This window comes from Sorghum bicolor, chromosome 1 (genome assembly GCF_000003195.3).
Source record: "Sorghum bicolor cultivar BTx623 chromosome 1, Sorghum_bicolor_NCBIv3, whole genome shotgun sequence".
In the NCBI taxonomy this organism is placed as follows: domain Eukaryota; kingdom Viridiplantae; phylum Streptophyta; class Magnoliopsida; order Poales; family Poaceae; genus Sorghum; species Sorghum bicolor.
The window spans coordinates 22271179-22282558 of NC_012870.2; the positions used below are offsets into that span (position 1 = coordinate 22271179).

The 11380-nt window shown below is 43.3% G+C and overlaps 1 protein-coding gene and 1 long non-coding RNA gene across 3 annotated transcripts; one reads left to right on the plus strand and one right to left on the minus strand.

Moving 5' to 3' along the window:
* LOC8070528 (E3 ubiquitin-protein ligase MIEL1) lies at positions 881–4859 on the plus strand. Its single transcript, XM_002464486.2, has 11 exons — positions 881–1474; positions 1584–1671; positions 1784–1843; positions 3089–3121; positions 3228–3305; positions 3424–3467; positions 3576–3616; positions 3720–3802; positions 3891–3982; positions 4083–4194; positions 4358–4859. The coding sequence occupies exons 1-11, from the start codon at positions 1449–1451 to the stop codon at positions 4481–4483; spliced, it is 783 nt and encodes a 260-aa protein (XP_002464531.1). The 5' UTR covers positions 881–1448; the 3' UTR covers positions 4484–4859.
* On the minus strand, positions 7955–9282 carry LOC110431908. 2 transcript variants are annotated; one of them, XR_002449376.1, is made up of 3 exons: positions 8581–9282; positions 8335–8491; positions 7955–8150 (listed from the first exon to the last, which is right to left on the minus strand). It is a non-coding gene; the product is annotated as an uncharacterized LOC110431908 (long non-coding RNA). The 2 variants fall into 2 exon arrangements; XR_002449377.1 differs by having other exon boundaries at positions 7958–8150; positions 8335–8426; positions 8581–9271.

The window sequence follows — 11380 nt, forward strand, 5'->3', positions numbered from 1 at the left end:
TGCATAGTTTATTTGTAATTTACGAGATGAATCTTTTGAGTCTAGTTAGTCTAAGATTGGACAATATTCGTCAAATACAAATAATAATGCTACAGTGTCCATTTTGCAAAAAAAAAAAAATGGAACTAAACAAGACCCAAAGTGTACTATAATCAATGTTTCCTGAACTCTAAACGGTATGTTTAGCCATTATTTAGGCTAAACAGTCTATTAAACAGGTTAAAGTCAATTAAACGGATTAAACGGATGATTAATGAAAACGGTGTACTACTATATAGTATTTACATGACATTTAAATGGTCTAAACGCGGCTGTTTAGGTAAACAGTGACTATAGTACGAGTCTTGCATAAAGAACTAGAGAAGGCTAACCCGATTACCCGAACACAAGAGGTTCATGATCCGGGTGGCTGCGCAGATACGGACGAGGGTCCATTTCTTCGCATTGGGTGAATGAATCCACGAGGTGTCAGTGCCTGCGCATGGGGCCCGCGCGGCTGGCCTCAAACCGTTGAAACCCGAATGCAACCAAACGAGAAACGAGACTCGCACACACACACACAACACACACACACACACACATGACAGAAACGGAGCTGATGATTGATGAGAATGGAGATCTCACTTTAACCAATTCAAGTCATCTGCTGGTTTTAGTGTAGTAGCCGTGTAGGGGTTCCCCAAGTGGCCGAGGTGGCGGCGTGATCTCGCTCCCGTTGCTCGTCCCCTCAAATCCATCCGATCCGACGCGTACATGGCCCCGGCATCCTCATCCGATCCGCTCGCTCCAGAGAAGCACACCAATATAGGTCGGCGGCCCACGCTGCCGCCCCGGTCCCGTTCCCGTTCCCCTATTTTTTTTTTTGGCGGCGAGCCCGCGTCCCCGTCCGGCTGTCATCCCGTGGGCGCGCTGCTGTCGACCTGCGCACCAGTTTCTATGATTACAAGTAAATTATCATTACAGTATTATTATTTGCCTGGCCAGGCGCCATCGTCGACGCGGCACGCGGGCGGGACAGGTGAGGTTCGTCCAAATTCAACCCGGGTGCGAAAGCAGTGGTGCATGCATCGAGCCAGGGCCGCCATACTCCTCCCTTGTTCTTTCCGCTCTCTCTCGTTTCCGTGTGCGGTGTGCCCAGCTGAGCTAACTAACAACCCGGCCCAGGATGGGCGATGGCAGCTTTCCTTTCCTATAACCCTATCCTATAAAACGGAGCGGCCCTGCGCGGGTCGCGCCTCCATCATCTGCACCTGCAGTCGCGTGTGCAGTCCTCGCGCGCTCTGCTCGCACGGGCGGACGAGCGCGAGCTTCGTTCTCCCAATCTCTCTCCCTTCTGCCCTGCCCTGCCGCCGCGCTTAGCTTCCTTGCCTTCTTCCTCTCCTCCTTCCTCCTCCGCCAAGAGGGGAGCGGGCGCGGGCGCGGGCGCGGGCGCGAGCGGCGTCGTTCAGATGGATTCAGGCGCCGTGCAGCACGGGTAAGCAAGCAAAGCAAAGCAATCCATCCAGGAAGCGTCGAGGAACAATCTCATGCATGATCTCATCTAACAGAGTTTTCTCTGTCTGTCTCCCTTGCCAAACAAAAAGCTGCGCGCATTACAGCCGTGGGTGCAGCGTCGTGGCGCCCTGCTGCGGCCAGGTCTTCGCCTGCCGCCATTGCCACAACGACGCCAAGGTTCGCTTCGCTTCATCTTCGTCTCGCTCTCCGTCCTGGATCGCATCCAGTGCTTCCTTTCTTCTTCCACTTTGCCTTCGGTAACCCCTGGCCTGGGTGTGCCCCCCCGCAGAACTCGCTCGAGGTCGACCCGCGCGACCGGCACGAGATCCCCCGCCACGAAATCGAAAAGGTCAGCGTCTTGCAATCTCGTGCTTGTTTCAACCATTTGCTATCTTCTGTTTATTATCACCAAAAATGAAAAGAAGAAGAAGAAGAACGCCATCTTCTCTCTTCTCCATGTAGTTGAATGCAACAGCAGCTCTCGGTTTTCCTCTTTTGGAAATCCACGGCTCCGTTTCAATCTCGCTCTCGCCCTTTCAATTTGTGAATGAATTCAGAGAGACAAGCGTAAGTAAGCATGGAGCAGCTGCCACAAACCTTTCCCTTCCTAAGATTTTTGCCCCCCATACTTCTTCTTCACATAAGGACACAAGGTTATACTAGTACTAGCTTAGTGTTGTAGGGATCTTAGATTTTTGTTAGCCATCTCAGATTTTTTTTTTTCTCTCGCGGGCCTTGAGCTTCTTCAGATAAGGCCATATCAGCTTAGTGCACTGGGAATCGTTCCGTATTCATACCCCCGTTCTGCACTCCACTTGTCATCACTAAAAAAATTGGCCACTTCTGTGGCCGCCACAGTGTGGTCCACAAGATTTTTAAGCCCGAGTCACTCACAGTGGCACTAGAAGGACAGTCGTCTGGGAGATTGGAGAAAAAGGGAAAATGAGAAAGGGATACAAACGACAGAGGCACATTTCACCATCAAATTGAACAGGGACAGGGTTTAACTGCCTCCAGTTGATTGAGTGCTGCATACTTGAGGACCTGGAGGATATGATCAGTGCCGTGTTTGCTATCTAAATCAAGTGCCGTGTCAGTGAATTTGATGTCGATCGGCTAAAACTTATTTGATTCTTATCCTTTTTCTGGAGAGTAGGGTACGCATGTCTGATTGTTGTTTGTCTTCAATTAATCAGGAATATGACGGCCACCCATATATTCCTTATCCCATTTTTAAACAGTGAAGAATTCCGTGGTGATTTGGGTCAATTGTTCTGAACTTCTGATCATTGGTTAAAAGTTACTCCAAAACAACATCGGAGTATTTGGTTTTTTGAAGAGTAGGGTGTAAATGCCTGATTCTTGTTCTCCTCAAATTCGTCCGCCGCAATAAACGTTCCTATCCTGTTTTTGATAACGGCATATATGTTTTTTCAATTAATGTAATCATATTATCCATTACATTTGTTAAAAAGAATCTGAGTAGATATGGATACAGCACCTGTTCTTCTAGATAACGATTTCAATAACTGTTCCCTTTTGTCACTGAAATCACATGAATCAAGACTGTGGACTTACTGAAACTGTTCTGCAGGTGATCTGTTCTCTCTGCTCCAAAGAACAGGATGTAAGTTGTCTACCAAAAAGTACTCCTACAGACTACAGTAGTGTTTCGGGGGCAATTCATCTTTGGTTGTACTAAATGCATGAAATCTGTTCATTTCCATTGACAGGTGCAACAGAACTGCTCCAACTGTGGGGCCTGCATGGGGAAATACTTCTGTGAAATATGCAAATTCTTTGACGATGATGTAAGCATACTTAAATCCCAGATGATGAATAAGAGATTGAATTCCATGCGTCAGTTGCTGCATTTTTCATAAATATGCCGGTGCTTCTTAATCTGACAGACATACTGATCTGTTCCAGGTCTCAAAGGGCCAATACCACTGTGATGGGTGTGGCATATGCAGGTAATTACCCCATACTGACAGCTATCTGTTGGACTTACCACTCAGAAGTCTAAAATTTTGTTAACTGTTCAAAATGATAAATTTGGATTCCTCATCTTCACTATTCAGAACTGGTGGCGTCGATAACTTTTTTCACTGTGATACATGTGGTAAGTTTCTGCACGAACTTCTTTCTGCTAAGATTCCATTGCGTGCTGTGCAACAAAGATTTAACTCGCACTCCTAATGCCCTTTTTGCCAATCCGACTGCAGGGTGTTGCTACAGCAATGTCTTGAAGGATTCCCACCACTGTATCGAAAGAGCAATGCATCACAACTGCCCTGTCTGCTTCGAGGTGAGAAACCTCCAGTTCAACGAAACATGACTCGGAACTTTCCAGTTTCTTGATCTTGAAAAAAAGATTTGCCTCCCTGCTTTTACAGTATCTGTTCGACTCCACAAAGGACATCAGTGTGCTGCAATGCGGGCACACAATTCATCTGGAGTGCATGAACGAGATGAGAGCGCACCATCAGTAAGTATACCATCCTCTTCAGAGTTCAGAAACAACGTCACCTGAAAACATTCTCTTTTAGCCACAACGATGATCTCAGCCCAAGTTTGATCTTTCGCAGCTTCTCGTGCCCGGTGTGCTCGAGGTCCGCCTGCGACATGTCCGCCACATGGCGGAAGCTCGATGAGGAGGTTGCGGCGACGCCAATGCCTGACATCTATCTGAAGAAAATGGTAGGAATTTCTGACCGACCGCTCTCTGAACCTTGTTCGTCGTCGTCCGGTTACATCTTTCCACACGGTCTTTTGTAATGCACGGCTGTTTGACGAGCCTGGAACCTGTCCGGTCCGGTGCCGATCGCCGAAGCTGAACAACAAATGAACGCTGTGGATGCAGGTATGGATCCTGTGCAACGACTGCAGCGCGACCTCGAGCGTGCGGTTCCACGTGCTGGGGCAGAAGTGCCCCGGGTGCAGCTCCTACAACACCCGGGAGACGAGGGCCGCGTGCCCCAGGACCTGATCAGGCGAACGAGGCCTAAGTCGCAAACGGCAGGGAGATGCTGTGTTCAACGACTAGTGGAGATCATCCAGCAGGACGGTGACGAGCGCGAGACCAAGCCGGGCAGTCCAGTCTTGAGTTTGGTGCTGTGCATTTGCAATGTTTCCTGTACTGTAATGCGTCCGTGAGTGCTGACGAGGCATACCTGTGGAGGATGGCCCGGCGCAAGGGCCGTAGGAAAGCTGCAGGTTAGGCAGATTAGCGGGGGGCTGTTCTCTGTTCACGTTTACGGCGCGAATGCAACAAAATTCCAACGTCGGCCGTGAGTTCGGCATGTAACCGAACCGATTATTTCGACAGTATATCTATTAATACAATAACAGTTTTATTATCAGCACCACAAATATACTAAATAATTGCTACTCTTAAGGCAGAGTACCTGCCATTGCCAAAAAGAGAGAGAGAGAGTTGTCCACGATGCACAAGATGATCCAGACCACTAAATAGGTGCTCTGAATGACTGAACTTGCCGGGAATTGAATGACATGAACCGTTACTAGGTATTGCTCCTTCTATTCTAAATTAGTTATTCTGATTTTTAAGTACATTTTTCTTGGTAAGTATCTAAATATAGTGTATATCTAAGTGCATATAAGTGTATAATTTAAAACAGAGGGAGTACTTATGGTTGCACAGTGAACAAAATTTGATGGAAAACTTGTAGGAAATTCACCAAACTAGCTCTTAGTTGTTGTACCATGCCTTAGATCAATTCGAAGACACTCTTACATCCTTTGTAATTGTTAGGAATGGAGATTTTGATAAAAAAAATATCCTCCAACAGCTTCTTTTATTGATTATCTAAATATAACTGTTTTTTTATTTCGGAATTCTCGCTAGCCAAAGATATAAAATGAGAATGACTCGGTAGAGTACCAAGACGATACAGAAAAAAAAAATTGGAGAGTAAAAAGATGTAGAACGTGATTTTTATATAAATAGCTCTTTAAATGGTGATTTAGAGAGTATAAGCTTTTTCCTTAAAAAGGTAGTTGGAGATGCTCTTATATGTACCATTCTTTGATGGGCCTAACCGCACCTTCCAGAATGGGCCTCGTTAGCTACTTAGACTCGATGGATTTGCTTTAGAATTTAGCCCAAGAAAAAAGAGCAATTCTGGTTGATATGAAACCTTTTCTTTTTTATTGAAATAAAAAAAGAACTGCTCCCGGAGTGAATATCTATCTACTCCGTCTGTCCTAATTGTGCATGCCTGCATGGACCCTGGCCTCCAGAGGCCTCTCCCTCTAAAAGATTCCGTGAGCACCCAAGAGAAAAAGTGAATTGGATATCTAATTTGAACTAAAAAACATAAGAATTAACTAAATAGTAAAATCCATCGCCGGTCCCTAAACTTGTTTTGAGTGTGTCATCCTAGTCCTTGAACTTGCAAAACGACCGTTTAGATACCTAAACTTGTTTGGTTGTGTCAACCTGATCCCTAAATTTAGAAATCTCTCGTATAGGTCTTTAAACTTATTTAGTTGTGTCATCATAGTCCCTAAACTTTTTTTAAAGTCTCATTGAGATCAAAATAGGACGAATCTAAAAATTCTATATCAAAACATAACTCATAACCTTTTCATATGAACTCAAATAAAGATAAGCTTTATATCAAAGTTGTAGCTAGCAACGTGATCTATAACTTTGTAGTTGAAGTTTTTTAAATTAAAATAATTTAGGGTCTCAAAATATATTTTATAAGTTTATAGGGACCGAGATGACACAGATAAACAAGTTCGAGGACCTAAACGATCAATTTGCGAGTTTAGAGACCGATATGACACGACAATATAAGTTTAGGGACCAGTGATGGACTTTAGTCTTAAATAAACTACCACAAAAAAATCATAAACCACTCAAATGTAATGTGAATTAAGATTTTTATAGTATTCTCTAACTTACCCTTCCACAAAAAAAGGTTTGCAAACTATAGCCAATTCTATCAACTAACAAAAAACTAATCTTAGAAAGATAAATATCGATACAATTATTCATTTCTTCAACCTCTTGTTCCATTTAGATTCAATGTATTCTAGTTTCAATACATGCAATATTTTTTTGTCTAATAACATTGCTTTGTTTTTAGTTGTAGAGTCCTCAAAGTCAATATGTGTTCCTTTTGGACCGTCAGCTATGCAACCATTCCATTTCCCGACTTTATGCATAATTCTTTATGCAACCGTTGATATACCCGCAACATCTAATTTCCACATGGATGCTATCTGGTATGGAGCTTAGGCCAGTCTCAATGGTGTTTCATACACATTAAATATGGTGATGTGGCGCTATAGTAATGAAGAGAGAGATATGATAAAAGTTTCATGGAGTAGAGAGAGTTTCATCCCCATGAAACTCTTATGCACTGTTTTTAAAATATGGATGTGTTGAAAACTGGGTTATGAAACTCCCATTGAGGATGGCCTTAGGCTAGTTTCAATATATGTTTCATGAGAGTGTTATGTACATTAAATAGGGTGCCACATAAACAAAATTGCTAACTTGGTAGGGTTATTAAATGAAGGAGTTTTATCAAATGAGAGAGGAGTTTCATCCTTATGAAACTCATATGGCTCGGTTATCTAGTTTATAGTCTTGGTAACCGTGCCATGAAACTATGCATTAAGATTGGTCTTAAGATAGTTTTAATGAGGTATTTTTGCTGAGTTTTATTCCTATTAATTACCTTAATAGCTTAGGATAGTTTCAATGGGGTATTTATACTGAGTAGTTTTTTGCTGAACATGGCTAAAAGTAGAGAAATGATTTCTTCCGATGAAACCGAGCCGATGCTGGGCCTATTCGCTCTGGCTAAACATGGCTAAAAATACTATTTATTGATTTATTATAAGAAAAGAATACTGCTTAATAGCTAATGGTTTTATTAGATAAGCTCAGACTCAGTAGCATCGATGCAACAAAAAACTAGGCAAATGTTCTTGGAGAGACTCAGGCCTTGTTTAGTTCGCAAAAATTTTCAAGATTCCCCGTCACATCGAATTTTTGGTCGCATGCATGGAGCATTAAATATAGACGAAAATAAAAACTAACTGCACAGTTTACCTGTAATTTGTGAGATGAATCTTTTGAGCCTAGTTACTCCGTGATTGGACAATGTTTGTCAAATAAAAACGAAATACTACAGTAGCTAAAAACAAAAGTTTTTACGAACTAAACAAGGCCTCAAATAGTTTAGATCCGAATCTAGTGCGTCGCAGCCGCCGCTGCCGAGAGCAGAAGGTGCGCACTCGCCCTCTTGCCTCGGTCTTGCCATTTTTCTGCAGTCAACCTCCATGAGGCCTTATTTAGTTTACCCCGAAAATCAAAAAAATTTCAAGATTTTCCAGTCACATTGAATCCTGCTGCACATGCATAAAGCATTAAATATAAACGAAAACAAAAATTAATTACAAAGTTTGCCTGTAAATCGTGAGACGAATCTTTTTGACCCTAGTTAGTCTATGATTAGACAATATTTGCCACAAACAAACGAAAGTGCTACAATAGCGAAATCCAAAATATTTTCGCATCTAAACAAAGCCTGAGTATGCCTTGCGCTTGCCGTCCTTCGTGATGCCTCCGCGTGCCACTGAAGCCACCCTAATTGCTCATCAGACTTGGCTGTAAACTTTACATTCCAAATAGGTTGTTTAGATGTTTTCTAATTTATTTTTATCTACAACTAGGAGGATTTCCCGCGCGTTGCCGCGGGTATGAAGAAGAAATATAAAATAATTTGCACTGAAACACATAATCTATCATCAAACAACACACGTAAAAATAAATGGACGATATATGTTTTTGAGAGGAACCTGATTTGAAGATCCAACACCTCAATGGTAATGCATGGACTGTGAAGAGAGATATACAGAACATCCAACACCTCAATGATAATGCATCGACTCTGAATAGATATACAGCATATCAATTGGCAGCAATGTTCCAATATAGAATTCTGTATGACGTAACCTGGGCAAAATTAGAGTGTAATAGCTGCTGGGTTTAGATCTCAACTATTCTAAAGTTGGAAATACGAACGCAATAGAACATGAACACACCTGGACCTGCGATGGGGATGACAATCTGAGAGCACACGGACATGGAGTGGCATATAAATAGATAATACGGGTAGAGGACATGGAGACAAAGAGATATAATCAAATCATCAGTTACACAAAGAATCATCGGTTACGGAAAGAATTAAGGGCGTGGAGGAAGGCTGTGCATGTGAGTTGGTGCAGGAAGGTGAGCAGCCATTGGAGGAGAGGGCCAGACATCCGCAGGAGGAGGGCGAGATGGAAGAAGGGGAGAAGAAGCACGACGCTCTGGATGGGAGCAGAGGCGGCGTCCTAGCGAAAATGGCAGGGGATGGCGCTATGCGGTAGGTGGGAGAAGGGGAGGGGAAGTGCGGTGCCATGGATGGAAGGAGAGGCGGCTGGCGGGAGAATCTGGCAGAAAGCGGCGGTTGGAGTCGGGCGGCGCTGGAGGGATGGGGTGGAGGCAGAGGGTCGAGGAAGGGCAGAGGAACCCGTGCTTGACCATCGGGAGAGGTGGGATCAGTTTTCCCTAACTGAACATGCGGTGGTCTAACTGAACATGCAGTGGTGGGCTGGTGACGAACGGATCCGTTTGCGCGCTGCGGGAGACGGCATCGTACCGACACATAGGAGAGTGGATGACGTGGCTTAAGGAGAAGCAAAAGAATTAGGCTATTGGGATTTAGCTTTATAGGAGATATAGATATATAAGATACGGACCCCTAAGTAAGTTTATACAGGTTTGGGACTCCAAAGTTTTAAATTCCAAAACTCTATAGTTTAAATTTACAGGCTCCCATTTAAATTATTTTTTAAAAAATACTTATTTCTCCAAAAATTTTGACCGCTGCATCTAAACTGGGCCTCAGTCGACGCGGCACGTGTACCGCTTGCCGCCAGCAGCTGCTACGCGACGCGAACCTAGCAGGCCCCGCCGTAGCTGCGACTCTAGGTTGCTCACTGTCGGTCGCACTCACTGCCGCCCGGGCTGCGCAGGGCGCTCATCGTCCATACATGTTTCTCCATGGTGAGCACGAGGCCACGATCACGCTAGTGGTCAAGATGTAGGCATCAGACTTAGACCCTGTTTAGATTTGAAATTTTTTAGCCAAAGTGATAAAATTTTTTGTGGTTAGGACTTTAGCTTAGAAGTCTGACACACGCGAAAGGCCACAAGGGGGAAGATAGTTTTCATGCATAATATCTTGTTGACGTCACCGTGAAAACCGTGCTTAGCAAGACTGCCCTTAGTATAGGAATTAGGGATGGACAAGTGGATAAAATGCAAGTAAAGTATTTACCAGCCCCGCAAGTATACTTTGTGATCCATTGAATTTTACGTGTTCTAAACATGAATTGGTGAACCTATTGTACAATTAGGTTTTACGGGATTTGAAACTCAAGATATCAATACTTTTATCATGGTACAGCACACCTGCAATTTTGAATTATCATTAGTTCTTTTTTCTCTCACTATAAGTTTATAAATAACACACTGACATAAACCTTTTTTTAAAAAAACAATACACGGACATAAATCTAGTTATTTATTTATTTAATTTCGCGCAAGTGATTGTGTGCAGCCGCACTGCCTTTGTTTTCATTTCTTGGCAATGAGTCTGTCACCCTTTTTGGGTACCCTCCCATGAGGAAACTGGCAACCAAGCGTTGGATGGGGTCCTCGGGCCGGGTCAGCAACCTTCTGATCATCTACCTGATTTGATTAGCCGAAAATGATTGATCAACAAAACGGACGCCTTTCTCTTTACAAATCATCCCTCCTGTGATGCATAACGATAGATAATGCTCCGTCCTCCCTGTATACCAACACGCCACAACAAAAGCCAACCTCCTTCCTTTTCCCTTTTTTTTTTCTCCTCCTTCCAGGAGAACTTAAGCGGTGATCGATACACCAACACCATCATGTTTTTCTACTGATTTCTTGTGAAAACAACCCTTATCTGATTTGATTAGTATATGAGAGCGGACGTATGATGCTGCTTGACGCATGCAAGTGGATGGATGCAGTTTTCTATTTGGTACCGACTCACTTTACACATCTAAAATCTAAATTCCATAGCTCGTTCGTTTGGCTGATAATTCATAGCTGAAAGTGTTAAATGACTATTAGATTCGGCACATAACTTTAAACGAACAACATCAACAAGGCGAGAACAACTCGTCTTCGACGCAGACTGAGACAGATGGTATTTCCAAAAAAAAAAAAAGCGCAGACAGATGGACAAATTAAACAAACACAGGAATGACCAACCGAGTCAAATGCCGTTGCGGATACACAGTCGCGAAAGGTACTGTATCCCAAAATCGTATCCAATGCGCCGATTAACAACTGACAGATACAAGTACGATTATTTTTCTGATAAAGATATACACACACATTATCAGTATTCGCTTGGCTTTGAAATAAAAAGTATTCGCTTGGACCTAGCTGGAGACCGGACGCAGAGCGTCGCAGTCACGCGCACGACCACGTGCTGGAGGCATACGCGACCAGGTGTCCCGTATGATTGCCAGGTAGTCGTGGTAGTACACTAGGGCCTTGTTTGGTTTACTCTTAAAGTTTTCAAGATTCTCCGTCACATCAAATTTTGTGGCACATATATAAAATATTAACTATAGACGAAAATAAAAACTAATTACACAGTTTAGCTGTAAATCACGAGACAAATCTTTTGATCCTAGTTAGTCCATAATTGGATAATATTTGTCACAAACAAACGAAAGTGCTACAGTACCGAAATTTTCGGAACTCAACAAGGCCATGTTACTGAGTTTTTGAAATCGTGTCGCTGTCAGTACG